The 27,936-nt window shown below is 48.0% G+C and overlaps 1 protein-coding gene across 3 annotated transcripts in view; it reads left to right on the forward strand.

Moving 5' to 3' along the window:
* The window catches only part of MYO1G (myosin IG), a 96,817-nt gene that overhangs the window by 16,286 nt on the left and 52,595 nt on the right, over positions 1 to 27,936 (forward strand). For all 3 annotated transcript variants that reach the window (XR_014503656.1, XM_083406167.1, XM_083406168.1), the window contains exons 6-16: positions 919 to 1,014; positions 3,392 to 3,508; positions 5,867 to 6,073; positions 12,410 to 12,555; positions 14,318 to 14,432; positions 15,483 to 15,653; positions 17,308 to 17,378; positions 18,663 to 18,737; positions 20,357 to 20,489; positions 23,803 to 23,969; positions 25,294 to 25,501. Coding sequence is in view for 2 of the 3 variants with exons in the window: in XM_083406167.1 (XP_083262293.1) it covers positions 919 to 1,014; positions 3,392 to 3,508; positions 5,867 to 6,073; positions 12,410 to 12,555; positions 14,318 to 14,432; positions 15,483 to 15,653; positions 17,308 to 17,378; positions 18,663 to 18,737; positions 20,357 to 20,489; positions 23,803 to 23,969; positions 25,294 to 25,501 (1,506 nt within the window). In the remaining variant the exon portion in view is untranslated. The remainder of the gene's footprint in view (positions 1 to 918; positions 1,015 to 3,391; positions 3,509 to 5,866; positions 6,074 to 12,409; positions 12,556 to 14,317; positions 14,433 to 15,482; positions 15,654 to 17,307; positions 17,379 to 18,662; positions 18,738 to 20,356; positions 20,490 to 23,802; positions 23,970 to 25,293; positions 25,502 to 27,936) is intronic.

Here is a 27,936-nt window from a genome sequence, read left to right on the forward strand (position 1 = left end):
TCCATTTGTCCCCTAAAGGTTTGGAAGCCTCTAAATGTGCTAAATGTGACTCGAGGGTTCCCAAGGGTGAAAGCCGTGGTTTTCATCAATGTTTGACCGCCATTTTGAATCAAGAAGTCACTTTGGCCTGGTTTTGCCTGTTTTTGGCGTAGATTCAGCTATCACTCAAAATGCTGTCGCTAAACATACCCTAAGGTGGGGGTAGCAGTCTTTGCCAATGTTTGGACGCAGGGCGTCATTTTGATTTGTTAATGGAGAAATCTGAGGGCTCCCTTGGACAAAAAACAAGGACAACAGCCAGGAATGCCAGAGCAAAACAGCAGCCAGTAGGCTTGGTCTTTATTGAAGACTGTCGCGACAGGACTCCCACCTGCCACCAGGTGGAACAAGATGGAAGCCCCAAACAAAAGAGAACCCAAACTTTTATTAGCTGCTAATCCCCATGTTACACCCCCCAAAACTACACTCATACATTGTGGTTACATTATGAAAGCCTCTTCTGGCGAACCAGAGCAGCGCATGGAAACACCGTTTACCTTCCCGCTGGAGCGGTACCTATTTATCTACTTGCACTTTGACGTGCGTTCGAACTGCTAAGTTGGCAGGAGCAGGGACCGAGCAACGGGAGCTCACCCTGTCGCGGGGATTTGAACCGCCGACCTTCTGATCAGCAAGTCCTAGACTCTGTGGTTTAACCCACAGCGCAAAGAAACAACACAGCAAATGCAGAGTTCTGGTGCACAATTGGATTTAGCATTTCAGGCCACAATGTTATATTGCTCCATTGCACGCATGCCTCCCTCCTTCTGTATATTGCAGTTTTGTCCAATGACACAACTTTCAGAATCTGGCTGCTCAGACTTGGGTTTGGAAGCTGCTGTGCTGGGCTGTTTACGAGAGAGTTGTTCTTTCTTGCAGTTGCTGCTTGGAGCCTCGGACGCTTTGCTGGAATCCCTCTACCTCAGCAGGGATCCGGCAGCCTACAGGTTCACCAGAGAAGGTGCCAACAACCACGTAAGTTTCCCAGGGGTTTCATTTCCCCCCAAAAAGCACCTTTTAAAAAACACTTCCGACCGATTCCAGCTTTTCCCAGACTAATTAATCTGCACACATCTTCTCTCCCCCCCGTCTCTCCTTGTTTATTATAATTAAACATGTAAAGGTTAATAAACTGACATAGTCCAGAGTTAGTAGGTTGGTATTATAACATTTATTAAAATAATGCTATGGGTTATGAAATATACTCAGAGTCGCAAAGTGATTTCATGCTCTTTATTCAGCTCATAGTGGTGAGGAGGAATGAATCAAAGTCCCCTCAAAGTATCTGCTTTATATACATTATTTACACAATGGGCTGCACATGATTGGCTAATTCCGGAATTCTACTGTAAGCCAGTCAGGTTGTGGATTCACTTCTATCTGGAGCATGATTGGGTGGTTCCTGCCAACCAATCATACTGCTGCATTGTTCTAGGACCAATCAGACTGCTGCATTCTGAATCCTATTGTTCTAGGACCAATCAGACTGCTGCAGTTTGGATCCTATTCAACTCAGTACATAACAGGTTAATAGAAACAGCAAAGAACCAAAGAATTAAAATGCAAGCTGTGAAAAAACCCAACTAAAACCCATATGCCTAATGTATTCAATCCAGTAGCTAACTAAAAGCCCAAAGACAACACTCCCAATATAATAATAAAGTACTGCAAAACAATTGGCAATTTTCAGTTATCCAAATTGTGGGTTTTGCATTTTTGTATCCTTTTCTCAATCAGGAAAAAAATTTCCTCTGAATGTTATATAACATACATATAAAACAAGATAGAAAAAGACATTATAAACTTGTAACACATCTGATCTATCAGCAGGTCTCTTGGAGCATCAAATAACGTAATAATAATGCCTTTAATAATAATAAGCCTCTTTAGCAGAGAGGAAATAAAAAAAGCACATGATACCTCAAGTTTCATATCCACCAAATACTAAATCAATGGGTTATTTTGGTACAAAATGAAACAAAATGAAAAAACCTTCCCTTACCCTGGGATCCAAGGTATGTTTTTAATTTTAGGATCCAAGTATAGCGTTTTTCTTGTTGAATGGGGAGGTAGAATTTGTGTTACTGCAAGAGCAGAGACCCCAAACCGCCACTGGGGGGCGCTGATCTTTCATTCCCCACTGAAAGCTTTCCATTCCCAGCTTGTCTTGGAGGATATAAATGTGCTTTTCCCCCCGGGGGTACGCAGGGGTACCCCTAAGCATTTTGTGAATCTCAGTTTGGCCTCATTGAGGGGCATTATTTCAGTAGGAGTAGGATAATGAGAGTACCCCTAAACATATTTTTTTAAAAGAAAAAAGCACTGAATAAATGGGATTTAAAGAGGCAAATCCGAAAGAGTTCATCTAGCTCTGTGGTTCCCCAAAGCTTTTTCGGGTTGCTGCCCCTTTGGTGCCAAAAATCCACCCCATTGCCCACTATCCTACCCTATAAAATGCCTTCTTCAAAATACCTGTCTGCACAAGCGAGATAATTACACAACAACGTTCAAAGCAAGGACAATGAATTGCACATTTATCCAAAATCCCATCCGTTCATGTTTAAGTCCTTCAACAAAACTGATGAACTAGATTAACAGAGGCAATTAGAGATCACAATAGACAAGAATTTCAAAAAGCATGGGGGAAATGCAGAGAATACTTCACAAAACAGTGCCCTAAAAATTTATACCTGGACTTGTTTCGATTAATGTCTGCAGGAGACTTTGTGGATATTTAAGTTATAATTTGAAAAAATCTTAATAATTATTCATAAAGGAAACAGCTTATAAGGAGTAAAGAAGGAGGCCAGATACAGGAGAAAGGAAGTCTTCTATTTGGTTGTTTGTATTGTTGTATGTTATGCTTATTGTTTGTTATGTTCGCGTTTAATGAGGGTGGATTTCTGTATTGGGGTGGGGTGGGAGGTTTATGTTATGTTGTAAGTAAAATTTCCAATAAAAACAGTAAAATAACAAATGGGGGGGGGGGATTGATGAACTGGATCCAGGGATGCCAACTTTTCAAAGTCCTTATTTAGTCCACCGTCCTTATTTAGCTCTTCTAAATATGTCTTGTGATAAACATCCAGGCATCTAACGAAAATAACAGAATCAATACTTTTTGCCCATCCCATAATAATACTAGTGAAGAGATTGCCATCGGTTCTTGTTTCGTTATTAAACTAATTTATACAAACCCCATCTCCAGAAAGCTTGCCAGTTGGATGACATTTGCAGGCAGCAGAAAAAATCTTCCCGGTAATGCTTAAGCATCATTATTTTTATTTCCCCCTCTTTTCTTTCTCCTGATTCATTCCTTTCTGGTCTCCCCGGCATCCACTTGCAACTCTAGTCCTCAGGCAGTGAGAAATCCAGCCACCGGGCCGTTGCAGATGCCATGACCGTAATCGGTTTCACTTCGGAAGAGATTGACTCTGTCTACAAGATCCTGGCGGCCATTTTGCACTTGGTGAGTGGGGGGGGGGGTGTTGTGTTGCTTGCTGGCACCAGGAACATAGCTGCCAACTTGCAGATTTGAAAATAAGGGGCCAGCAGCCTCGAAAATAAGGGATCAGCAGCCAAAATAAGGGATTTTCAGGGCACAGGTATGTTCAACTTCTGAGCCCCTCCGAGCCAAAGGCAGAAAGCCCAGTCAGCAGCCAAACGAAGCCTCAAGCGGTGGTTCCCACAGCGCAGCAACCCAGCAAAAGGGATGCAGCAAGGGAAACCACCATCACCTCTTCGCTGGGAAGCGCTGAGCAAAGGCGAGTCCCCAGGCGACGCGGCCGATTTGATCGGCACAAGGCATGCAAGCTCCACCCCCCAGTCGTTCTTAGGCTCCTTATTGGGTGAGCAACGCAGCCAAGCAACCCAGTTGGAGCCTCCCTCCTCCCTGGGAGGGAGGGAGGGAGGGAGAGGAGCTGCTTCCTTTGAAACCCGGGAAATTTAAGGGACATCATCAATAAGGGACAGCAGCGGGACACAGCGCTGGGATAAGGGAGTTTCCCACCAAATAAGGGGCGGTTGACAGCTATGGCCAGGAAGGCACACGCAGACGGAATAAATAGTGTAGAAACCCTTTGGTTTCGGTCAGACCCAAAGCTTTGCCCACAGTCATAGCTGTCAACTTACAGATTTGAAAATAAGGGACCAGCAGCCAAAATAAGGGATTTTAGTCAACCAGCTGAAATGCGAAGTTAAAAGGGACCAGATCATTTGGGAGAGAAGCGCCGGTTTTTAGCCCTTTCTTTCCAGAGGTTGCTGCTCAAGACACCAGCCGATGAAACCCTGCAATTAAATAACTACAAGCAGCAAAACAAAGTCCAAGCTACGAAGATGCTGCTGCAGTTCTGTATCTTTTCTCTCGTTCTCCATCTGCAGCTCTCAGTTCTATCAGTCGGGGGGGGGGGGAGGAACGGTGGGGGGGGAATAGCATCCGAAGTAAAGCCGCAGAGGAGCGTGAAATATGGCTCCCATTCTGGAACTGGCTTTCTGTTGGCTTCATGGTTGCTTCCATACCCTCCGACATCTGGGTGATCCAAATTGGGACATTCGTTTTTTGGGTCGCGGGAGCAAGATGACTCACATCGGAATGCAAAACCAAAAAAGAGCGTATTTTTGTCCGGTGCTTTGGTGCAAAACCAGCTGACTTGCGCCGAACCCCAAAACTGGAATGTTCCAATAACCTGCAGTTACATAAGAGTATAGAGTGGTACTTGTGGATGCAAACGGGATCCGTTCCGGAGCCCCGTTCACATCCTGAAGAGAATGCAACCTGCGTCTGCGCGTGCGCAGGTCACCGTTTCTGCGCATGTGCGCGACGTCATTTTGAGCGCCTGTGCATGCGCGAGTGGCAAAACCCGGAAGTAATGCGTTCTGTTACTTCCAGGTTGCCGCGGAGCGCAACCCGAAAATGCTCAACCTGAAGGAACTTTAACCCGAGGTATGACTGTTTATTTAAAGAAGATAAATACAGTGGTACCTCGGAAGTTGAACGTAATCCGTTCTGGAAGGGCGTTCGAGTTTCGAAACGTTTGATTTCCAAGGCACGGCTTCTGATTGGCTCTTGCAATCGGAAGAGCCAATCGGAAGCTGCTTGTCTGCCGCGTCAGACGTTCGGCTTCCGAAAAACGTTCAAAAACCGGAACGCGTACTTCCGGGGTTTTGACATTTGGGAGCCGAAATGTTCGGCAACGGAGACAATCGAAAACCGAGGTTTGACTGTGAATGAGTAAGTTAAGTGAATTTGGTTATGCAGAAGATATTAAAAATAAACTTAAGGAACTGCAGAAAGAGGGGGAGGGACGTCAAGTTTTAAAATGTCAAGATATCTGGAATGTCCCATGATCCAATCAGAAGCCAGGATAAGGTAAAGGTAAAAGGACCCCTGAACATAAGGTCCAGTCGTGACCAACTCTGGGGTTGCGGCGCTCATCTCGCTTTATTGGCCAAGGGAGCCGGTGTACAGCTTCCGGGTCACAGCTTCCAGCATGACCAAGCCGCTTCTGGCGAACCAGAGCAGCGCACGGAAACGCCGTTTCCCTTCCCGCTGAAGTGGTACCTATTTATCTACTTGCACTTTGACGTGCTTTCGAACTGCTAGGTTGGCAGGAGCAGGGACCGAACAACGGGAGCTCACCCCATCGCGGGGATTGGAACCGCCGACCTTCTGATCGGCAAGTCCTAGGCTCTGTGGTTTAACCCACAGCGCCACCTGCGTCCCAGAAGCCAGGATAGCTTCTGCAATTCCAGGATGTCCTGCTTAAATTGGGACGATTCAGTGCTATGTGCTTCTGTTTGATTGCTCTTCTCTCCCCGGACTTTCCAGGGCAACGTGTGCTTTGTCGCCACGGGGGACGACGTGGAGGTAGAGAACGCCGAACTGGTGCCCTACCTGGCCGAGCTGACCTCCACGGAGCCGGAAAGTCTCCTCAAAACGCTCCTCTACCGGACAGTAGCCACCGGGGGCGGGGAAGTCATCCAAAAGGGCCACAGCGCCAACGAGGCAAACTACGCGAGGGATGCTTGCGCCAAGGTAGTAGCCATGGCAATAAATGTTCAGGGAGGCAGGAGAGGATATATTGTTTAGAATCATAGAATCATAGAGTTGGAAGAGACCACAAGGGCCATCGAGTCCAACCCCCTGCCAAGCAGGAAACACCACCAGAGCACTCCTGACATATGGTTGCCAAGCCTCTGCTTAAAGACCTCCAAAGAAGGAGACTCCACCACACTCCTTGGCAGCAAATTCCACTGTCGAACAGCTCTTACTGTCAGGAAGTTCTTCCTAATGTTTAGGTGGAATCTTCTTTCTTGTAGTTTGGATCCATTGCTCCGTGTCCGCTTCTCTGGAGCAGCAGAAAACAACCTTTCTCCCTCCTCTATGTGACATCCTTTTATATATTTGAACATGGCTATCCTATCACCCCTTAACCTCCTCTTCTCCAGGCTAAACATGCCCAGCTCCCTTAGCCGTTCCACATAAGGCATCGTTTCCAGGCCTTTGACTATTTTGGTTGCCCTCCTCTGGGCACGTTCCAGTTTGTCAGTGTCCTTAATAACAGTTTCTCAGTTTGTCAGTGTTTAATAATAACCTTCCTAACTTGCGTTGGCAAGTCCCTTTACTTAGCCGAGTGCAATCCCCTTTTAAACACGCAGCGGTTAGCTTCTTGCAAGCTTGTTTAACTTCTCAATATAGGATTCCTGGTAATAATAATAATAATAATAATAATAATAATAATAATAATAATTTTTTATTTATACCCTGCCCTTCCCGGTTCAGAAAACCGGGCTCAGGGTGGCTAACAACAAATTTAAAACACTTAATTGTAGAAGCAGCATAAAACACAGTATAAAGACATGAATAACAATAAAATTCAAAGTTCAGAAATCAGTTTGGGGGAAATCCATCTAATAGGCATTAGATAATCCCCAGGCCTAGCTGGCTGAATTGGTCCTACTTCGGCCAGCGAGGAGACCAGGGGAGAATTAGCTGTGGGATCCCAGAGCGGGTAATCTTTATAAAAAGGGGAGGGGGAGGGAAGGTAGGGGAATAAAAGATCAGGCTAAGTTCAAATTGAAAGCCAGGTGGAATAGCTCAGTCTTACAGGCCCTGCAGAAGGAAGTTCAATCCTGCAGGGCCCTGGTCTCATGGGACAGAGCATTCCACCAGGTCGGAGCCATCACTGAAAAGGCCCTGGCCCTGGTGGAGGATAGTCTGACTTCCTTAGGGCCCGGGACCTCTAAACTATTCATGGACCTTAAGGTCCTCTGCAGGGCATATCAGGAGAGGCGGTCCCATAAATACGAGGGCACTAATCCCCTTTTCTCCCCCTTAAAAGGAATTGACACGACACAATCTTGTGTAAAGTATTATGAAAGAAGTTTACTCACACATTCAGTTCACAGGTGGATCCCTGAAGGCACACTTAGGTTACAAAGTACCGTATTTTTCTGTGTATAGCTTTCCCCCCTAAAAAATAATGTCCAAAATTTGGGGGCATCTGATACACGGATAGATTTCCCCCATTTTCTTAAATCGAAAAAATCTCGCCCCCAAAATAGGGGACGAGAAGTGATGGCATGAGCCAGGAGTTGGTAATGCAGATGAGCTGTGCAGAAGCACGCTGGCAAGTATGCTCCAAGCAAGCTGCCGGCTAGCTCTACAGAGGCTCCTTTTATTAGCAGAAGTCAACAATTGGAAACAGTAGTGAAACAGTAGTGAAGAAATATCAACAACCTCAGATATGCAGATGACACAGCCTTGATGGCAGGAAGTGAGGAGGAATTAGAACCTTTTAATGAGGGTGAAAGAGGAGAGCGCAAAATATGGTCTGAAGCTCAACATCAAAAAAACGAAGATCATGGCCACTGGGCCCATCACCTCCTGGCAAATAGAAGAGGAAGAAATGGAGGCAATGAGAGATTTTACTTTCTTGGGCTCCATGATCACTCCAGATGGTGACAGCAGTCATGAAAATTAAGAGACGCCTGCTTCTTGGGAGAAAGGCGATGGCAAACCTAGACAGCGTCTTAAAAAGCAGAGACACCACCTTGCCAACAAAGGTCCGTATAGTTCAAGCCATGGTTTTCCCAGTAGTGATGTATGGAAGTGAGAGCTGGACCATAAAGAAGGCTGATCACTGAAGAATTGATGCTTTTGAATTCTGGTGCTGGAGGAGACTCTTGAGAGTCCCATGGACTGCAAGAAGATCAAACCTCTCCATTCTGAAGGAAATCAGCCCTGAGTGCTCACTGGAAGGACAGATCCTGAAGCTGAGGCTCCAAGACTTTGGCCACCTCCTGAGAAGAGAAGACTCCCTGGAAAAGACCCTGATGTTGGGAAAGATGGAGGGCACAAGGAGAAGGGGACGACAGAGGATTAGATGGTTGGACAGTGTTCTCAAAGCTACCAGCATGAGTTTGACCAAACTGCGGGAGGCAGTGGAAGACAGGGGGGCCTGGCATGCTCTGGTCCAGGGGGTCACGAAGAGGTGGGCATGACTAAACGACTAAACAACAACAAGTGAAACCACCCTGAACTTAACGGATTTCCATCTACGCCCATTTCCAGCGTTAGCAAATACAAGTGTCAGCAGGTCCTTCCCTCAAATGTTTCCCCCGATACTTGATTACGTCTGCGTCCCCGGTCATGCTCCAGCCAAGCGATATGTCTGGCCAACAAATTATGAAAGGACAAAAGGTCAGTGGGGAAACCCTGTATTCTAGCCAAGAAGGCAAAAGGTCAGGAAAAGCAGGCATATCCCTTCTTGACATACTGTTGCACGTCTGGTGCGAGGTTTGCCTTGCAAAGAGGAGCGTTACCTCTACAGGGGCATATAGATGGACAAATACGGTATATACACATGGAACTACCCCATATGAGAGTTAGTCCCAGGGACTGCAGACAGGTTGCAGTGAAAAGGATCTGGGGGTCTTGGTTGACCACAAACTTGACATGAGCCAACAGTGTGATGCGGCAGCTAAAAAAGCCAATGCAATTCTGGGCTGCATCAATAGGAGTATAGGATCTAGATCAAGGGAAGTAATAGTGCCACTGTATTCTGCTCTGGGCAGACCTCACCTGGAGTACTGTGTCCAGTTCTGGGCACCACAGTTCAAGAAGGACACTGGCAAACTGGAACGTGTCCAGAGGAGGGCAACCAAAATGGTCAAAGGTCTGGAAACGTTGCCTTATGAGGAACGGTTAAGGGAGCTGGGCATGTTTAGCCTGGAGAAGAGGAGGTTAAGGGGGGATATGATAGCCATGTTCAAATATATAAAAGGATGTCACCTAGAGGAGGGAGAAAGGTTGTTTTCTGCTGCTCCAGAGAAGCGGACACGGAGCAATGGATCCAAACTACAAGAAAGAAGATTCCACCTAGACATTAGGAAGAACTTCCTGACAGTAAGAGCCGTTCGACAGTGGAATTTGCTGCCAAGGAGTGTGGTGGAGTCTCCTTCTTTGGAGGTCTTTAAGCAGAAGCTTGACAACCATATGTCAGGAGTGCTCTGATGGGGTTTCCTGCTTGGCAGGGGGTTGGACTCGATGGCCCTTGTGGTCTCTTCCAACTCTATGATTCTATGAGAGAGAGTGGTTTCTGCCTTGCCCCTTTTGATACCTGGGCAGGTAAGGTTACGCCCACCTCTAGTCACATGCAGAGGAAGTTTGCCCCAGTTCAGGAGGAAACAGGAAGTTTTCTACTGAGTGGAGCAAACATCCCCTTTCATGTCCACTCTAGGAATGTTGTAAAGGTAAAGGTACCCCTGACCGTTAGGTCCAGTCGCGGACGACTCTGGGGTTGTGCGCTCATCTCGCTCTATAGGCTGTGGGAGCCGGCGTACAGCTTCCAGGTCATGTGGCCAGCATGACTAAGCCACTTCTGGCGAACCAGAGCAGCGCACGGAAACGCCGTTTACCTTCCCGCCGGAGTGGTACCTATTTATCTACTTGCACTGGCGTGCTTTCGGACTGCTAGGTTGGCAGGAGCAGGGACCGAGCAACGGGAGCTCACCCTGTCGCAGGGATTCGAACCGCCGACCTTCTGATCAGCAAGTTCTAGGCTCTGTGGTTTAGACCACAGTGCCACCCATGTCCCAGGAATGTTGTAATTGACTGCTATCTATGTGTCACATCCCATAGAAGGTAGGAGGTGCAGACCCCTTCTCTGTCGCACAAGGCGTTTGGGCCACCCATCTTCTCGAGGTGGAAGGACAGAGTCATACTCATCTGTGAAAAGAGAGACCTTTGCAATGCTAGGAAGCCAAGGCCAGTTGGCTGTCAATTATCATATTTTTCGCTGAATAAGACATACTTTTTCCCTCCTAAATAGTAAGGGGAAATGTCTGTGTGTCTTATGGAGCGAATGTGTGGTCGGTTGCTGGCTCCCTTGCCCAGGTCTCCATTGTTGGATGTTCTGCAGACGGAGGCTGTTTATTTCCCCAGCGACATGTGACTGGCTGATTAGATTATCTGTCTGGAAACGGTAGAAACGGCTCCCTTTCCTTTCCTAAAGAAGCTGCAGAACTGTGAATTGAACCCCATAAAAACAGGATTTTTTCCCTTTGCAAAATAAGCCCAACAACTTTAAGCTGATCCTCAAAAAAGGAGGCTTTCCCCCTTTCCTCCTCTAAAAACTATGTGCGTCTTATGGTCAGGTGCGTTTTATGGAGCGAAGAATACGGTAGCTAAGTTCAAGGTGTAGAAAGCCCGACACCGCTTGGCACCAGTAGAGTCGCCATATTTGTAGAAGTAAAATTCAGTTGTTGAACTTTTTTGTGTGAAATGAACCTCAAAATCGTTGAGGGTTTTTGTTTTTAAAGGAAACTCAAATTTGTTGAGGTTTCTTTTTAGGCAGTCAACTTCAAAATCCCAAACGTGTCAACAAGTTCTCACCCTGGACACCATTTTTGCTGGACGTATGGCAACCCATAACCAGGATACCTGATGTACCGTCTCACTCCTTACTTATTTATTTAATCCATTTACTCGTTGTGTTTATGTTCCACCTTTTCCTCCAAGGAGCTCAAAGTGGTTCTCTCCCTCCCCATTTAAGCCCCACGACAACCCCGGGGATGTACCGTATTTTTCGCTCTATAGGACGCACCGGACCATAGGAGGGGGAGAACAGGGAAAAAAAATATTATCCCCCTCTCTGCTCAGCGTCCCTTCAGCGAAGCGGCAGGAGAAACGGAGCCCCTTCCATTTCTCCTCCCGCTTGGCTGAAGGGGCGCTGCACAGCTCTCCCTCTCTGCTGAAGCCAGGAGAGTCTTCCTCTCCCGGCTTCAGCGATAGCCACGCGAAGCCTCCGAAGTGCATAGGGAGCGCTCCCTCTGTGCTCCAAAGGCTTCAGGCAGCTATCCCTGAAGCCTGGAGAGTGAGAGGGGTCGGTGCGCACCAACCCCTCTCGCTCTCCAGGCTTCAGCAAAAGCAACGCGAAGCCTCCAGAGCGCAGAGGGAGCGCTCCCTCTGCGCTTCGGAGGCTTCGTGTTGCTATCGCTGAAGCCAAGGAGCCTGCATTCGCTCCATAGGATGCACACACATTTCCCCTTAATTTTTGTGTTTGTTTTTTTAAAATAATATTTATTAGAGGTTTAATAGTTACAGGGGAAAAAAGAAACAATAAAAAAAAAATTTACAGAACGAAACAATTCCTTACAATACATCAAAAAGAAAAACAAAAACAAAAAACAATACAGCAGAACAACAAGGAAAACAAAAACATTTAAAAACACATCCAATATTTCCATATCTTTACCTTTCATTTACTTGTTTCCTTGACCTCCTCACACCTCCCTTTTTTGTATTCTAGTTCAATTAGCTATTTCACAAATCCCTTCCATCTTTCTCAATTTTTTGTTCTATAATTTATCTTAACACAATCTAACCTTAAATTTTCCACTTTGGCCCATTAACAATCAGTTTTTGCTTAATTCTTTATAACATTTCTGCTAAAACCATATAACTTTATTCCAGCATTCTTCTAACATTCGTTAATTTTGCAATATTTCTGTAAATATATTTTGAATTTTTTCCAATCTTCTTCCACTGACTCTTCTCCCTGGTCTCGGATTCTGCCAGTCATTTCCGCCAATTCTATGTAGTCCATCAGCTTCATCTGCCGCATTTCCCCTTAATTTTTGGAGGGGAAAAAGTGCGTCCTATGGAGCGAAAAATACGGTAGGTTCAGCTGAGAGGCAGTGACTGGCTTTCCAGAAGTGAGAAACCAATGCAAAAAAGCCTGTTCTTGTGTTGCCACCCTCCAGACCTCTTGCAAAGGAGGCTCACGGTGGCCTCACGATAGTCTGCTGAAATCTGAAAACTCTGTTCAACCAAAAGATGACACGTCCGTCACCGTGTTTTCACCTACAGGCCTTCTATGAGCGTCTCTTCTGTTGGATCGTGGCCCGCATCAACACGGTCATCGAGGTCAAGAACTACGATGCCCGAATCCATGGCAAGAATACGGTGATTGGAGTCCTGGACATCTATGGCTTTGAGATCTTCGACAACAATAGGTTGGTGTCTTTCACCTAGGGGAGACCCCCCCGAGGCAAAAAAAAATACAGTTCTGCACCCCCTTCTGCGCTGCACATTTAAAGCAGTGTGATAACTATTTAAACAGTCGTCGCTTCCCTCAAAGAATTCTGGGAGATGTAGTTTGTGAAGGATGCTGAGCCCACAAATTCTCAATGGGATTTACGTCCGGGGAATTCCCTGGCCAATCATGTACCTGTATTTATCATGAATTTCTTCACCACTTTTGATGTGTGATGGAGGCTAGGTCCCGCTGCAATATCCCAGTACCATCAAGATACCTCTTTTCCAGCTCTGGAATAACTCCCTTTCGTAGAACCTCAATACAGTGGTGCCCCGCAAAATGAATGCCTCGCAAGACGGAAAACCCACTAGACAAAAGGGTTTTCCGTTTTGGAGGTGCTTCGCAGGACGAATTTGCTATGGGCTTGCATCGCAAGACGAAAATGCCTTGCAATTTCTGGGGGTTTTTTTCCCTCCCCCCCTTTTTCCCAAGCCCCTAAGCCGCTTAACAGCTGATCGCTAAGCCGCTTAACAGCTGATCTAAGCCACTAATAGCCTTTTAGCAGCTAATCCGCTAATCCCTTAAGCCTTTAATAGCCGCTAATAGCCTTTTAGCAGCTAATCCACTAATCCCTTAAACCTTTAATAGCCGCTAAACCGCTAATAGTGCTAATAGCGCTAATCCGCTAATGGGCTTGCTTCGCAAGACGAAAAAAACCGCAAGACGAAGAGACTCGCGGAACGGATTCTTTTCGTCTTGCGAGGCACCACTGTATATTCGATATATTCCTTCTCTTGGCTGCAGGCTTCTGACACCATAATAACTGAAGCATCCCTAAAACATCTTCTTTTGTGGGTGCTTGACAGACTGATCGATGTGGCAGTCACGAAGCTTTTCTCCCTGTGACCTTCGAACATGCTGACTTTGTTTCAATTAATTTGCCTTTCTCCCCTTCCATACCACTGACCGTCTTCCTGGCCCTCCTCTGAACCTCTTCCAAACTCCCTACGCTCTTTCCGAAAGTGTGACGTCCAGAATTAAGCCTGCTCAAATTTGGGTTCCCTGATCCTAAAATGACATTGATGGACAGGCATTTCAGGGCCATCAAAAGAAAGCCCACTCTGCCCCGCGAAAATGCGCCGTTAACCTATGGAACTCACTGTCACAAGATGCAACAATAGCCGCTGGCTCAGGTGACTTTGAAAGAAAATTAGGCAAATGTGTGGGCTGTCTGATCAATAACTTGTAGTCGTGACGGCTATGTTGAAGTATTATTTAGACCCAGAGGCACGACGGCATTAAAAATGAACCAGGGATCAAATCTCTGCTGTGAAGCTCACGGGCTCACCTTCCATAGTAATTAAATACCGTGTTTTTTGCACTATAAGACTCACTTTTTCCCTCCTAAAAAGTAAGGGGAAATGTGTGTGCGTCTTATGGAGCGAATGCAGGCTGTGCAGCTATCCCAGAAGCCAGAACAGCAAGAGGGATTGCTGCTTTCGCTGCGCAGCGATCCCTCTTGCTGTTCTGGCTTCTGAGATTCAGAATATTTTTTTTCTTGTTTTCCTCTTCCAAAAACTAGTTGCGTCTCATGGTCTGGTGTGTCTTATAGAGCGAAAAATACGGTAAGTCTGGACTCTGCCACTGAGCTATGGTTTTGCCCTGGGGTGCAGAATCCCCTTGGCTCTGCAGGGTGCAGATTGGGGTCCTGAGTCTTGCCTGCTTCCTTTTCCTTTCAGCTTTGAGCAGTTCTGCATTAACTACTGCAACGAGAAGCTGCAGCAGCTGTTCATCGAGCTGATCTTGCAGCAGGAGCAGGAAGAGTACCAGCGTGAGGGGATTGAGTGGCAACACGTGAGTCGCGGTGGCTGGTGAGGGGGAGATCATGGCAGGATAGGAATGATGTGGGTTTTTTTGGTTGCATATTTTGTGGTTTTATGTGGTGAACTGCCCTGTGATCTTTGGATGAAGGGCGGTACAGTGGTACCTCGGGTTAAGTACTTAATTCATTCTGGAGTTCCGTTCTTAACCTGAAACTGTTCTTAACCTGAAGCACCACTTTAGCTAATGGGGCCTCCTGCTGCTGCCGCGCCGCTGGAGCACGATTTTTGTTCTCATCCTGAAGCAAAGTTCTTAACCTGAAGCACTATTTCTGGGTTAGCGGAGTCTGTAACCTGAAGCGTATGTAACCTGAAGCGTCTGTAACCCCAAGGAACCACTGTACAGCGGTACCTCGGGTTACAGATGCTTCAGGTTACAGACTCTGCTAATCCATAAACAGTACCTCGGGTTCAGAACTTTGCTTCAGGGTGAGAACAGAAATCGCGTGGCGGCAGCAGCGGGAGGCCCCATAGCTAAAGTGGTACCTCGGGTTAAGAACAGTTTCAGGTTAAGAACAGACCTCAAGAACAAATTAACTCCTATTTGGGGACTTCCCTGGCTTTTTTTCTGGTCCACGTAGGACCAGTCTGGATAGTCAGCCTTGGTGAAAATTTGATGTTTTCATCCCCAAAAAGTTTTTTATTTGAGTTTCTACTGAAATGAGGCTGCATTTTAATGCTGCATTTTAATCTTGTTTTTAAATTGCATTTTAATCAATTGTTTTTATACCTGGTGTTAGCCGCCCTGAGCCTGGTTTTGGCTAGGGAGGGCGGGATATAAATAAAATTTATTATTACGATTATTATTAACCCAAGGTACCACTGGATATCAATTTAATAAAAAATAACAACCACAGAATCTCCTCTCTGGGATTTCCCAGGAGAACTGCATGACTCTTAACCCTTTGCTTATCTAGCAACAAGTGGAATTTTATTTTGGCTGCAGTAGTATTCCCCACACAGACCTTCCGAAAAGTCTCCCGGAGACTTTGTTTTCACCGTTTTCCCGCCTCGCCCTTGACAGATTGAATATTTCAACAACCAAATCATTGTGGACCTGGTGGAGGAGCCGCACAAGGGCATCATCGCTGTGCTGGATGAGGCCTGCCTGACTGGGGGGAAAGTCACCGACACCCTGTTCCTGGAGTCCATGAATGCCAGGCTTGGCAAACACCCACACTATACCAGCAGGAAGGTAAGGTAAAGGGACCCCTGACCGTTAGGTCCAGTCGTGGCCGACTCTGGGGTTGTGGCGCTCATCTCGCTTTATTGACCGAGGGAGCCGGCGTACAGCTTCCGGGTCATGTGGCCAGCATGACTAAGCCGCTTCTGGCGAACCAGAGCAGCGCACGGAAACACCGTTTACCTTCCTGCCGGAGCGGTTCCTATTTATCTACTTGCACTTTGATGTGCTTTCGAACTGCTAGGTTGGCAGGAGCAGGGACCGAGCAACGGGAGCTCACCCCGTCGCGGGGATTCGAACTGCCGACCTTCTGATCGGCAAGTCCTAGGCTCTGTGGTCTAACCCACAGCACCACCCGCGTCCCTCTAGAACATTGATAGAGCATTGCAAAAGAAAATCAAACAAAAAGAAACGCACATTGGAAGCTGCAACCTTGGCAGCAAAATAAAGATGCTCTTTGACATAAAGAAGTCGCAATCCAATGCAGAAATACAATGGAAAAACCCATGTGTTAGAAAGCATTGTTAGCAGCTGAGCAAAATCGCTGTGATCCAAGCGGCGCCCACACTCCACACCGCCCAAAAGTGACTTCTCCAAACACAAACTCAGCGGCTTCCCACATACAGACGTCATTTTCCACCCTCCCAGCCATTGATACCCATATTAGCAGAGCTACCTCCTCTGGAAGGAACCAAGAAGACCTAAACTTCAATAAAGAATGGGGAATTTTTTATAATTTATCTAGATCACTGTGAACCAAGCACCCCCAAACTCGGCCCTCCAGATGTTTTGGGACTACAACTCCCATCGTCCCTAGCTAATAATAATAATAATAATAATAATAATAAATTTTATTTATATCCCACCCTCCCCAGCCAGAGCTGGGCTCAGGGCGGCTAGCACCAATAAAATCACGGTAAAAACATAATAGGGGGGAAAGAGAGAGAGGGGAAAAACCCCAATTTAAAATACAGGTTAAAATGCAATTTAATATGCAGCCTCATTTTAAAATAGCCGATAAATCAAGACCGTAAGGGGAGGAAAACACAAGGGTCTGACGGAGTCCAAATCAAAGGCCAGGCGACATGTTTCCTGACTTGCTCCGTTTGGCTTCTTGCTTCCTGATCCATGAACCTCGGCTTCTTGACCTCCTTGCTTCTCGATCCTCAGACCCCTGACTTTGTGACTCCTTGTTTCCTGACCCTCGGACCCTTGACTTCTTATCTCCTTGCTTCTTGATCCTCGGACCCTTGGCTTCCTGACTCCTGGCTTCTGGCCCCCCGTTCCTGCTCCCGCCCCGCCATCTTTCCCCCAGTCCCGACGTCCCCTCCTGGGACTTTGATCTCCCATGAACCGGACCGTGACACAAAGCAGAGACACCATAGTAGCCATCAATAGCCTGATCTCATCAACGAATTTGTCCAATTGCTATTCAAGCCATTTTAAAGTTGGTGGCCATCACTGTGTCCTGTGGCAGGGAGTTCCGTAGATGAACCTTTTTCTGCCTGCCCTGATTCTCCCCACATTCAGCTTCACTGCATGGCCGTGAGGTCCATTGTGAAACGACAGCCTGATCTCATCCATGAATTTGTCCAATTGTCTTTTAAAGCCATTTTAAAGTTGGTGGCCATCACTGTGTCCTGTGCTTCCTTCCTCTTGCCTGCAGCTTAATCCTGCTGACAAGTCCATGGATTTCGGACGCGATTTCCGCATTAAGCACTACGCAGGAGATGTCACGTGAGTTTTGCTCTGGCTTGAAGGTTATACTCCATTATTTGTGGAAGGGGGCATGGGGTTTGTAATAATAATAATAATAATAATAATAATAATAATAATAATAATAATTTATTTATACCCCACCCATCTGGCTGGGTCTCCCCAGCCACCCTGGGTGGCTTCCAACAAAGTATTAAAATACAGTGGTCTGTTAAACATTAAAAGCTTCCCTAAACAGGGCTGCCTTCAGATATCTTCTAAAAGTCTGGTACAGTCATACCTCGGGTTGAAGTTGCTTCAAGTCGAGCATTTTCAGGTTGCGCTCCACGAGAAGCAACGGAACGTGTTACTTCCGGGTTTCGTCGCTTGCGCATGCGCAGACACTCAAAATGACATCACGAGCATGCGCAGAAGTGGTGAATCGCGACCCGCCAATGCGCAGATGCGGGTTGCGTTCGCTTCAGGATGCAAACAGGGCTCTGGAACGGATCCCGTTTGCATCCAGAGGTACCACTGTAGTTGTTCTTCTCTTGGACATCTGCTGGGAGGGTGTTCCACAGGGCGGGTGCCACCACCGAGAAGGCCCTCTGCCTGGTTCCCTGTAACTTGGCTTCTCGCAGCGAGGGAACCGCCAGAAGGCCCTCGGCGCTGGACCTCAATGTCCAGGCAGAATGATGGGGGTGGAGACGCTCCTTCAGGTATACTGGACTGAGGCTGTATACCTGCCATAGGGTAGGGTAGGGTAAATCCGAGGATTGGTTAGAGTGTCATACTAGTGCCTGGGACAGACCAGAGTTTGAATCCCCACTCAGTGTCAGGTCAGGGACTGGTTAGACATGGAGGAGTGGTGCGAGGAACCAGCCGTTGAACCGCCAAGGGAAGAGGGTTCAAATATATAAAAGGATGTCACATAGAGGAGGGAGAAACTACCAGAAAGAAGATTCCCCCTCAACATTAGGAAGAACTTCCTGACAGTAAGAGCTGTTCGACAGTGGAATTTGCTGCCAAGGAGTGTGGTGGAGTCTCCTTCTTTGGAGGTCTTTAAGCAGAGGCTGGACAACCATATGTCAGGAGTACTCTGGTGGTGTTTCCTGCTTGGCAGGGGGTTGGACTCAATGGCCCTTGTGGTCTCTTCCAACTCTATGATTCTATGATTCTAGGGTTCAGATCCTGGGGAGTGGTGGCGGGACAATCATGAGGGAGAAGAGGGAGAAGACTGGAAGGAGGAGGCGTCACAAGCATGGGAAGCTACACAGCAAGCAAACCGGCGGGGTTTTTACAAGCCTCTATGGATCTGTGTTTCAGGTACTCTGTGGAGGGATTTCTGGACAAGAACAAGGACACGCTTTTCCAGGACTTCAAGCGGCTGATGTACAACAGGTATGTAGGCCTGAGCCAGGCGGAGCTTCCAGGATGACCTTGATCAAATGGCAATATATATCATGGGACTCTCAAGAGTCTCCTCCAACACCATAATTCAAAAGCATAAATTCTTCAGATGTCTTCTAAAAGTTTGGTAGTTATTTTTCTCTTTGACATCTGGTGGGAGGACGTTCCACAGGGTGGATGCCACTACCAAGAAGGCCCTCTGCCTGGTTCCCTGTAACTTGGCTTCTCGTAGCGAGGGAACCGCCAGAAGGCCCTTGGCGCTGGACCTCAGTGTCCGGGCAGAACGATGGAGGTGGACTGAGGTCTGCTGGACTGAGGCCGTTTAGGGCTTTCAAGGTCAGCACCAACACTTTGAATTGTGCTCGGAAACGTACTGGGAGCCAATGTAGGTCTTTCAAGACCGGTGTTATGTGGTCTTGGCGGCCGCTCCCAGTCACCAGTCTAGCTGCCGCATTCTGGATTAGTTGCAGTTTCCGGGTCACCTTCAAAGGTAGCCCCACGTAGAGCGCATTGCAGCAGTCCAAGCGGGAGATAATCAGAGCATGCACCACTCTGGCAAGACAGTCTGTGGGCAGGTAGGGTCTCATCCTGTGTAACAGGTGGAGCTGGCAGACTACCTTACACTATGTTTAAAACCAAAATCGCATTTGGATAAAAACTGTTTCTCAGGTGGCTAGTCCTAGTCTTTATAAACCTATACCTTCTTCTAGAAGGCAGAAGCTGAAAGAGATCATTCCCGGGGTGGCTTCCAGGACCCACTTGAATTACTTAGAATAGGAGAGATCTCTGCACATCAGATCAATGCTTTCTGCACTAAGAAATGCAAACGGACACATCCAGGACAGGCTGATGGGAGCTGGAGTTGGGTGTGTTTTCTGGGCTGCTGAGAAGCCTGGCCTAAGGTGCATCGCGTTGAACTGGAAATGTTGGGTGTTGAACCTGTGGCCACGCTATCTTAAGTTAAGGGTGGATGAGTTGCGCCCTGCAAGTTTTTTTCCCTTCATTAATTTTTATTGGTTTCAATTCATTATACAACATCAAACATTTAGACAACAAAAAAGACAAACCAGACACCAAGAGAGAAAAAAAGGAGAGGCAAACAACGAAAAAAGAAAGAAGAAAAGCATCACATAACCATACAACACTAACAAATTAGACCTACATTAACAAATAACAACTAACTAAATCACGCAACATTAAATGACTTCCCTTCGTCTCGGCTTCGGAATGTGCTACAATGGATTTTCTATCTGCAGTTTCATTTTCATAGAACTCTTTACGTCACAAGCGTTATATAGAGCCTACTGTGATTTTTAAGTTTTTTATGTCTGTTTCAATATATGTCATAAATTTTTTCCAATCATTATTAAACTTTATGTCTTTTTGGTTTCTTATTTTCTGTGTCATTTTTGCCAATTCTATATAATCAAATAGTTTAACTTGCCACTCAAGTTTTTGAAGCCCTGTAAGTTCTTAGCTCCTCTGCTATTTGTGATGTTCACCCACACATGGCCATCAGTGGGCCATGCCCAGAGAGGTGAGGGTTAAGGAACGGCTGGCATTGGCAGTGGCCTGCACCCCCTCACTCCTGCTCTGTGCTCTTTCCCCAGCGCAGACCCCGTCCTCCAGGACATGTGGCCAGAGGGCCAGCAGAGCATCACCGAGGTCACCAAGAGGCCCCTGACGGCTGCCACCCTCTTCAAAAACTCCATCGTGGCGCTGGTGGAGAACCTGGCGTCGAAGGTAACTTCAGATTCTGGGCTGCATCAATAGGAGTATAGCATCTAGATCAAGGGAAGTAATAGTGCCACTGTATTCTGCTCTGGTCAGACCTCACCTGGAGTACTGTGTCCAGTTCTGGGCACCACAGTTCAAGAAGGACACTGACAAACTGGAACGGGTCCAGAGGAGGGCAACCAAAATGGTCAAAGGCCTGGAAACGATGCCTTATGAGGAGCGGCTAAGGGAGCTGGGCATGTTTAGCCTGGAGAAGAGGAGGTTAAGGGGTGATATGATAGCCATGTTCAAATATATAAAAGGATGTCATATAGAGGAGGGAGAAATGTTGTTTTCTGCTGCTCCAGAAAAGTGGACACGGAGCAATGGATCCAAACTACAAGAAAGAAGATTCCACCTAAACATTAGGAAGAACTTCCTGACAGGAAGAGCTGTTCGACAGTGGAATTTGCTGCCAAGGAGTGTGGTGGAGTCTCCTTCTTTGGAGGTCTTTAAGCAGAGGCTTGACAACCATATGTCAGGAGTGCTCTGATGGTGTTTCCTGCTTGGCAGGGGGTTGGACTCGATGTCCCTTGTGGTCTCTTCCAACTCTATGATTCTATGATTCTCTGGCCAGTTAACATGTACAACAGCGCCTGGGCGAGGGCTGCTAGCCGGGAGGGCTCTGTCCTGCCGCCACAGCTGCAGGCTGCAAGGTTTCTGAATACCAGTCGTTGGAAACCACCAGAGAGGAGAAACACACTTGTGCCTGGGTCCTGCTTGTTGGTTTCCCACAGCCGTTTGGTTAGCCACTGTGAGAACAGGATGCTGGACTCGATGGGCTCCCATTGGCCGGATCCAGCCGGGGTTGTCTTATGTTCTTACATGCTTTGTTTTATTATCAATAAATACATGTAAACTGAAAGGAACAGAAAAAGAACTGAGCTTCTGCACTGAAGTACCGGCTTCATGGGGAGGAGGCGACAAACCCCTCTTCACGGCCTAGGACCCTCGTACCTACGGGACCGCCTCTCCTGGTCTGCCCCGCAGAGGACCTTAAGGTCCATGAATCATCATAGTTTTCAACACTGGCCCCGGCCTGGTGGAACGCTCTGTCTCATGAGACCAGGGCTCTGCGGGATATGATTTCTTTCCGCAGGGCCTGTAAGACAGAGTTGTTCTGCCTGGCCTTTGGCTTGGAATCAACTTGATCCCTTTCCCCTCTTTCCTTTCTCCTTCTGTGATGGAACTCCTATCTGGGGACTTCCCTGGCTTGTTTCTGGCCCACGTAGGACCAGTCTGGATAGTTGGCCTTGCTGAAGATTTGACGTTTTCATCCCCCAAAAGTTTTTGATTTGAGTTTCTACTGAAATGAGGCTGCATTTTAATATTGTATTTTAATCTTGTTTTCAAGTTGTATTTTATCAATTGTTTTTATACCTGGTGTTAGCCGCCCTGAGCCCAGTCTTAGCTGGGGAGGGTGGAGTATAAATAATTTTTTTATTATTATTTGGGCCACCTCCCCATCTCCATTTGCACTCTGTTTCCCTCGATTCCTGCAACAGCCGGTCCTGAGAAAGCGCTGGCGAGAGCAGGCCGCCGGGGGTCCTCAGCTGCCTTGGTAACCGTTGGCAGGCACCAAGGCTGCCCCTGCTTTCCTTGGCTCCCGTCTCTCTCGCCGGGAACCAAAATTAGATGCCTCTGGGAGAGGAATCGGAGCGCCGTGGAGAGGCAGGAGAGCCCAGATTGTCCCCCTTTGCGTGTGCCACCGGGGCTCTATAAATAAGCCTGTTGTGATTATCGATCGCATTTCCAGCTTCTGCGCCTCCAGGGAACCCGGGGGCAAGCACACATAGCATGGCTGCCTCTTGCCCGTTTTTACCCATGCAGCTACTCTGTCGGCTAGGCAGAGAGAGGGGGAGAGAGAGGGCTGACTGGCTGGGGATGTGGGCTCAGAATATAAGAAGTACCTGTGCACAGAATTCCAGGTGTGGCACTAATCTACGTTCTGCCCTGCCCCAGCCTAGATATTGTTGTTGTTTGGTCGTTTAGTCGTGTCCGACTCTTGGTGACCCCCTGGACCAGAGCACGCCAGGCACTCCTGTCTTCCACTGCCTCCCGCAGTTTAGTCAAACTCATGCTGGTAGCTTCGAGAACACTGTCCAATCATCTCGTCCTCTGTCGTCTGCCTAGGTATTGCTGCGTTCCAATTCCACCTGTTTTTGTTCTCCACCAGCTACCGTATTTTTTGCTCTATAAGATGCACCAGACCACAAGACGCACCTAGTTTTTGGAGGAGGAAAACAAGGAAAAAAATATTCTGAATCTCAGAAGCCAGACCAGCAAGAGGGATCGCTGCGCAGTGAAAGCAGCAATCCCTCTTGCTGTTCTGGCTTCTGGGATAGCTGCGCAGCCTGCATTCGCTCCATAAGACGCACACACATTTCCCCTTACTTTTTAGGAGGGAAAAAGTGAGTCTTATAGAGCAAAAAATACGGTATATATTTATCTGTCTCCTTTATACCCCACTTTTTCCTCCAACGGCCTCCAGGTGGTGTATGTGGTTCTTCTCCCTCTCCTCCTTTTGTTGTTGTTGTCCGACTCTTCGTGACCCCCTGGACTAGAGCACGCCAGGTACCCCTGTCCTCCACCGCTTCCCACAGTTTGGTCAAACTCATACTGGTAGCTTCAGTCCAACCATCTCGTCCTCTGTCGTCCCCTTCTCCTTGCACCCTCCATCTTTCCCAACATCAGGGTCTTTTCCAGGGAGTCTTCTCTTCTCATGAGGTGGCCAAAGTATTGGAGCCTCAGCTTCAGGATCTGTCCTTCCAGTGAGCACTCAGGGCTGATTTCCTTCAGAATGGATCGGTTGGATCTTCTTGCAGTCCATGGGACTCTCAAGAGTCTCCTCCAGCACCAGAATTCAAAAGCATCCATTCTTCGGCGATCAGCCTTCTTTATGGTCCAGCTCTCACTTCCATACATCACTACTGGGAAAACAATGGCTTTAACTATATGGACCTTTGTTGGCAAGGTGATGTCTCTGCTTTTTAAGGTGCTGTCTCTCCTCCTTTACCCCCCCCCAAACAACAACCCTGCAAGGCAGCCTAGGCCGAGAGGGAGTGGCTTGCCCCCAAGGTCACCCAACGAGCTTCGCGATTAGCGAGCGAGGGTTCGAGCCCAGGTTCCTAGTCCAACACTCTAACCACTGTGCCATGCTGCCTCTCTAGGACGCAGAATTCCTCAGTGAGTTGCTGGCTCTCTGCAAGCGTGTGGGATGGGAGGGAATGTCGCCGAACCTCATCCATTCTTTGATTCCTTTCCTGCCTCTTCCGAACAGGAGCCGTATTATGTCCGTTGCATCAAGCCAAACGACCAGAAGTCGCCCTTGCTCTTCGACGCGGAGCGCTGCCGCCATCAGGTGTCGTATTTAGGGCTGCTTGAGAACGTGCGCGTCCGGAGGGCAGGATTCGCCTACAGGCAGCCTTATGACCGCTTCCTCCTCCGGTAAGCACCACCGCCAGGCCTTCTGTACAAGCACAGCACCGCAAATTTTCCAAAGGTGGCAAATTTTTCCTTCCCCGCTAGCACCCTGGGCCTGGCCCGATACACCCAATGGCAAAAATCAGTGGAAGTAGTTTTTCGAGGTAGGAATATTGGGGCGTGGTACGTAAGCAAAAGGGACGCGGTTGGCGCTGTGGTCTAAACCACAGAGCCTAGGCCTTGCCGATCAGAAGGTCGGCGGTTCGAATCCCCGCGACAGGGTGAGCTCCCGTTGCTCGGTCCCTGCTCCTGCCAACCTAGCAGATTGAAAGCATGTCAAAGTGCAAGTAGATAAATAGGTACCGCTCTGGCGGGAAGGTAAACGGTGTTTCCGTGCGCTGCTCTGGTTCGCCAGAAGCGGCTTAGTCATGCTGGCCACATTTTTTAAATGTTTTTTTATTCAAAATTAAAACAAAACATTATCCAAAAACATATCATCCTTGTTTCCCCCCCATTTTTCCTCCCTCCCCCCACCCTCCCCCCCACCCCACCTCCCAACTTCCCTCAGTTCCAGGCTTTGGTTTCTCTGAGACTGCTGCTTTCCGCATGTTACAAAGTTGTATAGGTCCTCAAACTATTTAGCTGATTATCATCAATAAAAAGTTTGTGAATGTTTATTCAAAACCTGCAAAGGAGTCCAGTTCGCTCTGTTGTGTCTTCAAATACTTTGTAAAGGGTTCCCATTCTTCTTTAAAGTGACAGTTATCCTTGTCCCGTAGCTTATATGTCACTTTTGCCAGTTCTGTATAGTCCGTCAATTTTTCTTGCCAGGATTCTTTAGTTGGGGTTTCTTCAGTCTTCCATCCTTGGCTACCAGAACGCGGCCGTTGTAGTCATGCTGGCCACATGACCCGGAAGCTGTACACCAGCTCCCTCGGCCAGTAAAGCAAGATGAGCACTGCAACCCCAGAGTCGGCCATGACTGGACCTAATGGTCAGGGATCCCTTTACCTTTAAGTACGCAAAGTAGAATGAGACCTGGGAGAGAGACCCCAATTTCCTCTCCCAGAATGAAGTGGTGCACTCCCGAAGTGGCAGCTTTCACATTTTTGCAATAAACTCCTCCAAAAAAAGTATTAACAACAATGATTCATGCAAGCAGAAAGCTAGCACAGCGGGTAGTGGTCTTAGCTGCTACCTTTCTCCTTGCATGGAGTGTCACTTTTGCTTGCAGCTCTGCGAAAAGGTTGTTGGGATGGTGGTCTCCCATTCCGCAGTCCAGCAGCCAGCATTTCCTAGACTCTTATCTCAAGCCAGGCCAGTCACCGGTAAATTCCTCCCTTCCCAGGTATAAGATGACCTGTGAGTACACCTGGCCCAACCACCTCATGGCTACCGACCGGGAGGCCACGCAGGCCTTGATGGAGCAGCACGGCTTCCAGGACGACGTTGCCTACGGACACACCAAGATCTTTATCCGCACGCCCCAGACGCTTTTCACCCTGGAGCAGGAACGAGCCCAGCTGATTCCCATCATTGTGTTGCTACTGCAAAAGGTACCCATGTTTCCGTTTAAGGTAAAGGTAAAGGTACCCCTGCCCGTACGGGCCAGTCTTGACAGACTCTAGGGTTGTGCGCTCATCTCACTCAAGGAGGCCGAGGGCCAGCGCTGTCCGGAGACACTTCCGGGTCACGTGGCCAGCGTGACATCGCTGCTCTGGCGAGCCAGAGCCGCACACAGAAACGCTGTTTACCTTCCCGCTAGTAAGCGGTCCCTATTTATCTACTTGCACCCGAGAGTGCTTTCGAACTGCTAGGTTGGCAGGCGCTGAGACCGAACAACGGGAGCGCACCCCGTCGCGGGGATTCGAACCGCCGACCTTTCGATCGGCAAGCCCTAGACGCTGAGGCTTTAACCCACAGCGCCACCCGCGTCCCATGTTTCCGTTTACACCTGTGCAAACACTGTGCTGACGGTTGCAAGTATGGACAGGAGGAATGTGGGGCCCGATTCCACGCCCGAAGGGCTGCCGTACCTCCAGGTCAATAATATCCGAGGCAACATGATGGCCCAATACAATGGTACGGTAGCAATATACACTCCTTATATAATATGAAATATATGAGATCACAAAACAGAAAACTTATGAATCTCTGTAAGCCACAAAATATGCACTCTTAATGGATTCTCTTGAAAACAAAAAAACCAAAGTCTTATAAGTCTCTGAAAGTCTTTGAAGACTATGCAAGTCTCTGAAAGAAGCAATGTCTCAGATTCTTATCTGATGCAAACAGGCTGTAAAGCTTTGTTTATGGAGTCCAACGCTGCTGAAGTACCGTATTTTTCGCTCCATAGGGCGCACCGGACCATAGGGTGCACCTAGTTTTTAGGGGGGGAAGTAAAGGGGGGAAAAATATTTTTGACCCCAGCCCCCAGAACAGGCTGCTATCCGCAGGCCTTCGGAGCCCAAAGGCTTGCAGATAGCTGCCTGAAGCGCGGGGAGCCCAGCGCTGCGCTCCCCGGGCTTCAGGCTGCAGGCAGCTATCCGCAAGCCTTCGGAGCCCGGCGGGTTCAGAAGGTTTGCGGATAGCTGCCTGAAGCCTGGAAAGCCAGAGGGGTCAGTGCGCACCGACCCCTCACGCTCTCCAGGCTTCAGCGAAAGCCTGCATTCGTTCCATAGGATGCACACACATTTCCCCTTCATTTTTGGAGGGGAAAAAGTGCGTCCTATAGGGCGAAAAATACAGTAGTGAACAGTGGTTCTGGATATACCCACTGTTTCGTGGAATTCTTCTTCAGCAACAGCAGAGGGATACAGAAATGCTTCATAAACCCATCTATATGGTGAATGGGAAAGTATGACAAGAATTGCTATGGAGCAGTGGTCATAAAGTTGTGTATATAAAGTGTATATTGATATCGTATCATTGTATTTGGTCATCATGTTGCCTTGGACATTACTGACTATAGTTTGCAACACAGGGGTTAAATTGTTTGGTACCTCCCGGTCAAATGGAGCAACGGAGTCTTGAACCTGGGACCTTTTGCCCGCAAGGCAGACACTCTGCCATTGAGCTACTCCCCTGATGGGCTCCTTAGAGGGAGTTTTCCCTGCCCTCCATCAAGGATGGAGCCTGGGAACCTTCTGCATGCAAGGCAAGGCTGTTCTGCCCCTGAAATCTGGACATGGGTGGCGCTGTGGTCTAAACCACTGAGCCTCTTGGGCTTGCTGATCAGAAGGTCGGCGGTTCAAATTATTATTATTATTTATTCAACTTATACACCACCCTATACCTGGAGGTAGGACGCAGGTGGCGCTGTGGGTTAAACCACAGAGCCTAGGACTTGCCGATCAGAAGGTCAGCGGTTCGAATCCCCATGACGGGGTGAGCTCCCGTTGTTTGGTCCCAGCTCCTGCCCACCTAGCAGTTCAAAAGCATGCCAAAGTGCAAGTAGATAAATAGGTACCACTCCGGCGGGAAGGTAAACGGCGTTTCCGTGCGCTGCTCTGGTTTGCCAGAAGCGGCTTAGTCATGCTGGCCACATGACCCGGAAGCTGTACGCCGGCTCCCTCGGCCAGTAAAGCGAGATGAGCGCCGCAATCCCAGAGTCGGTCACGACTGGACCTAATGGTCAGGGGTCTCTTTACCTTTACCTTTATACCCGGAGGTCTCAGGGCAGTTCACAACAAGATCACAACCTATTAAATCAAACCAAAAGCAATAACCCAATAACTCTCACACACCTCCAAGACATATTCAAAAAGGATGTGGGATGTCTATAAGATAAAAGGTCTGTTTAAAAAGGAATGTTTTTGCCTTGCGCCTAAGGGTGTATAATGAAGGCGCCAGATGAACTTCCCTGGGGAGAGCATTCCATAGACGGGGAGCCACTGCAGAGAAGGCCCCGTTCGAATCCCCGCGAAGGGGTGAGCTCCCATTGCTCTGTCCTAGCTCCTGCCAACCTTGCAGTTCGAAAGCACACCAGTAC

Source organism: Podarcis tiliguerta, assembly GCF_965153285.1.
Source record: "Podarcis tiliguerta genome assembly, chromosome: 12".
NCBI lineage: Eukaryota > Metazoa > Chordata > Lepidosauria > Squamata > Lacertidae > Podarcis > Podarcis tiliguerta.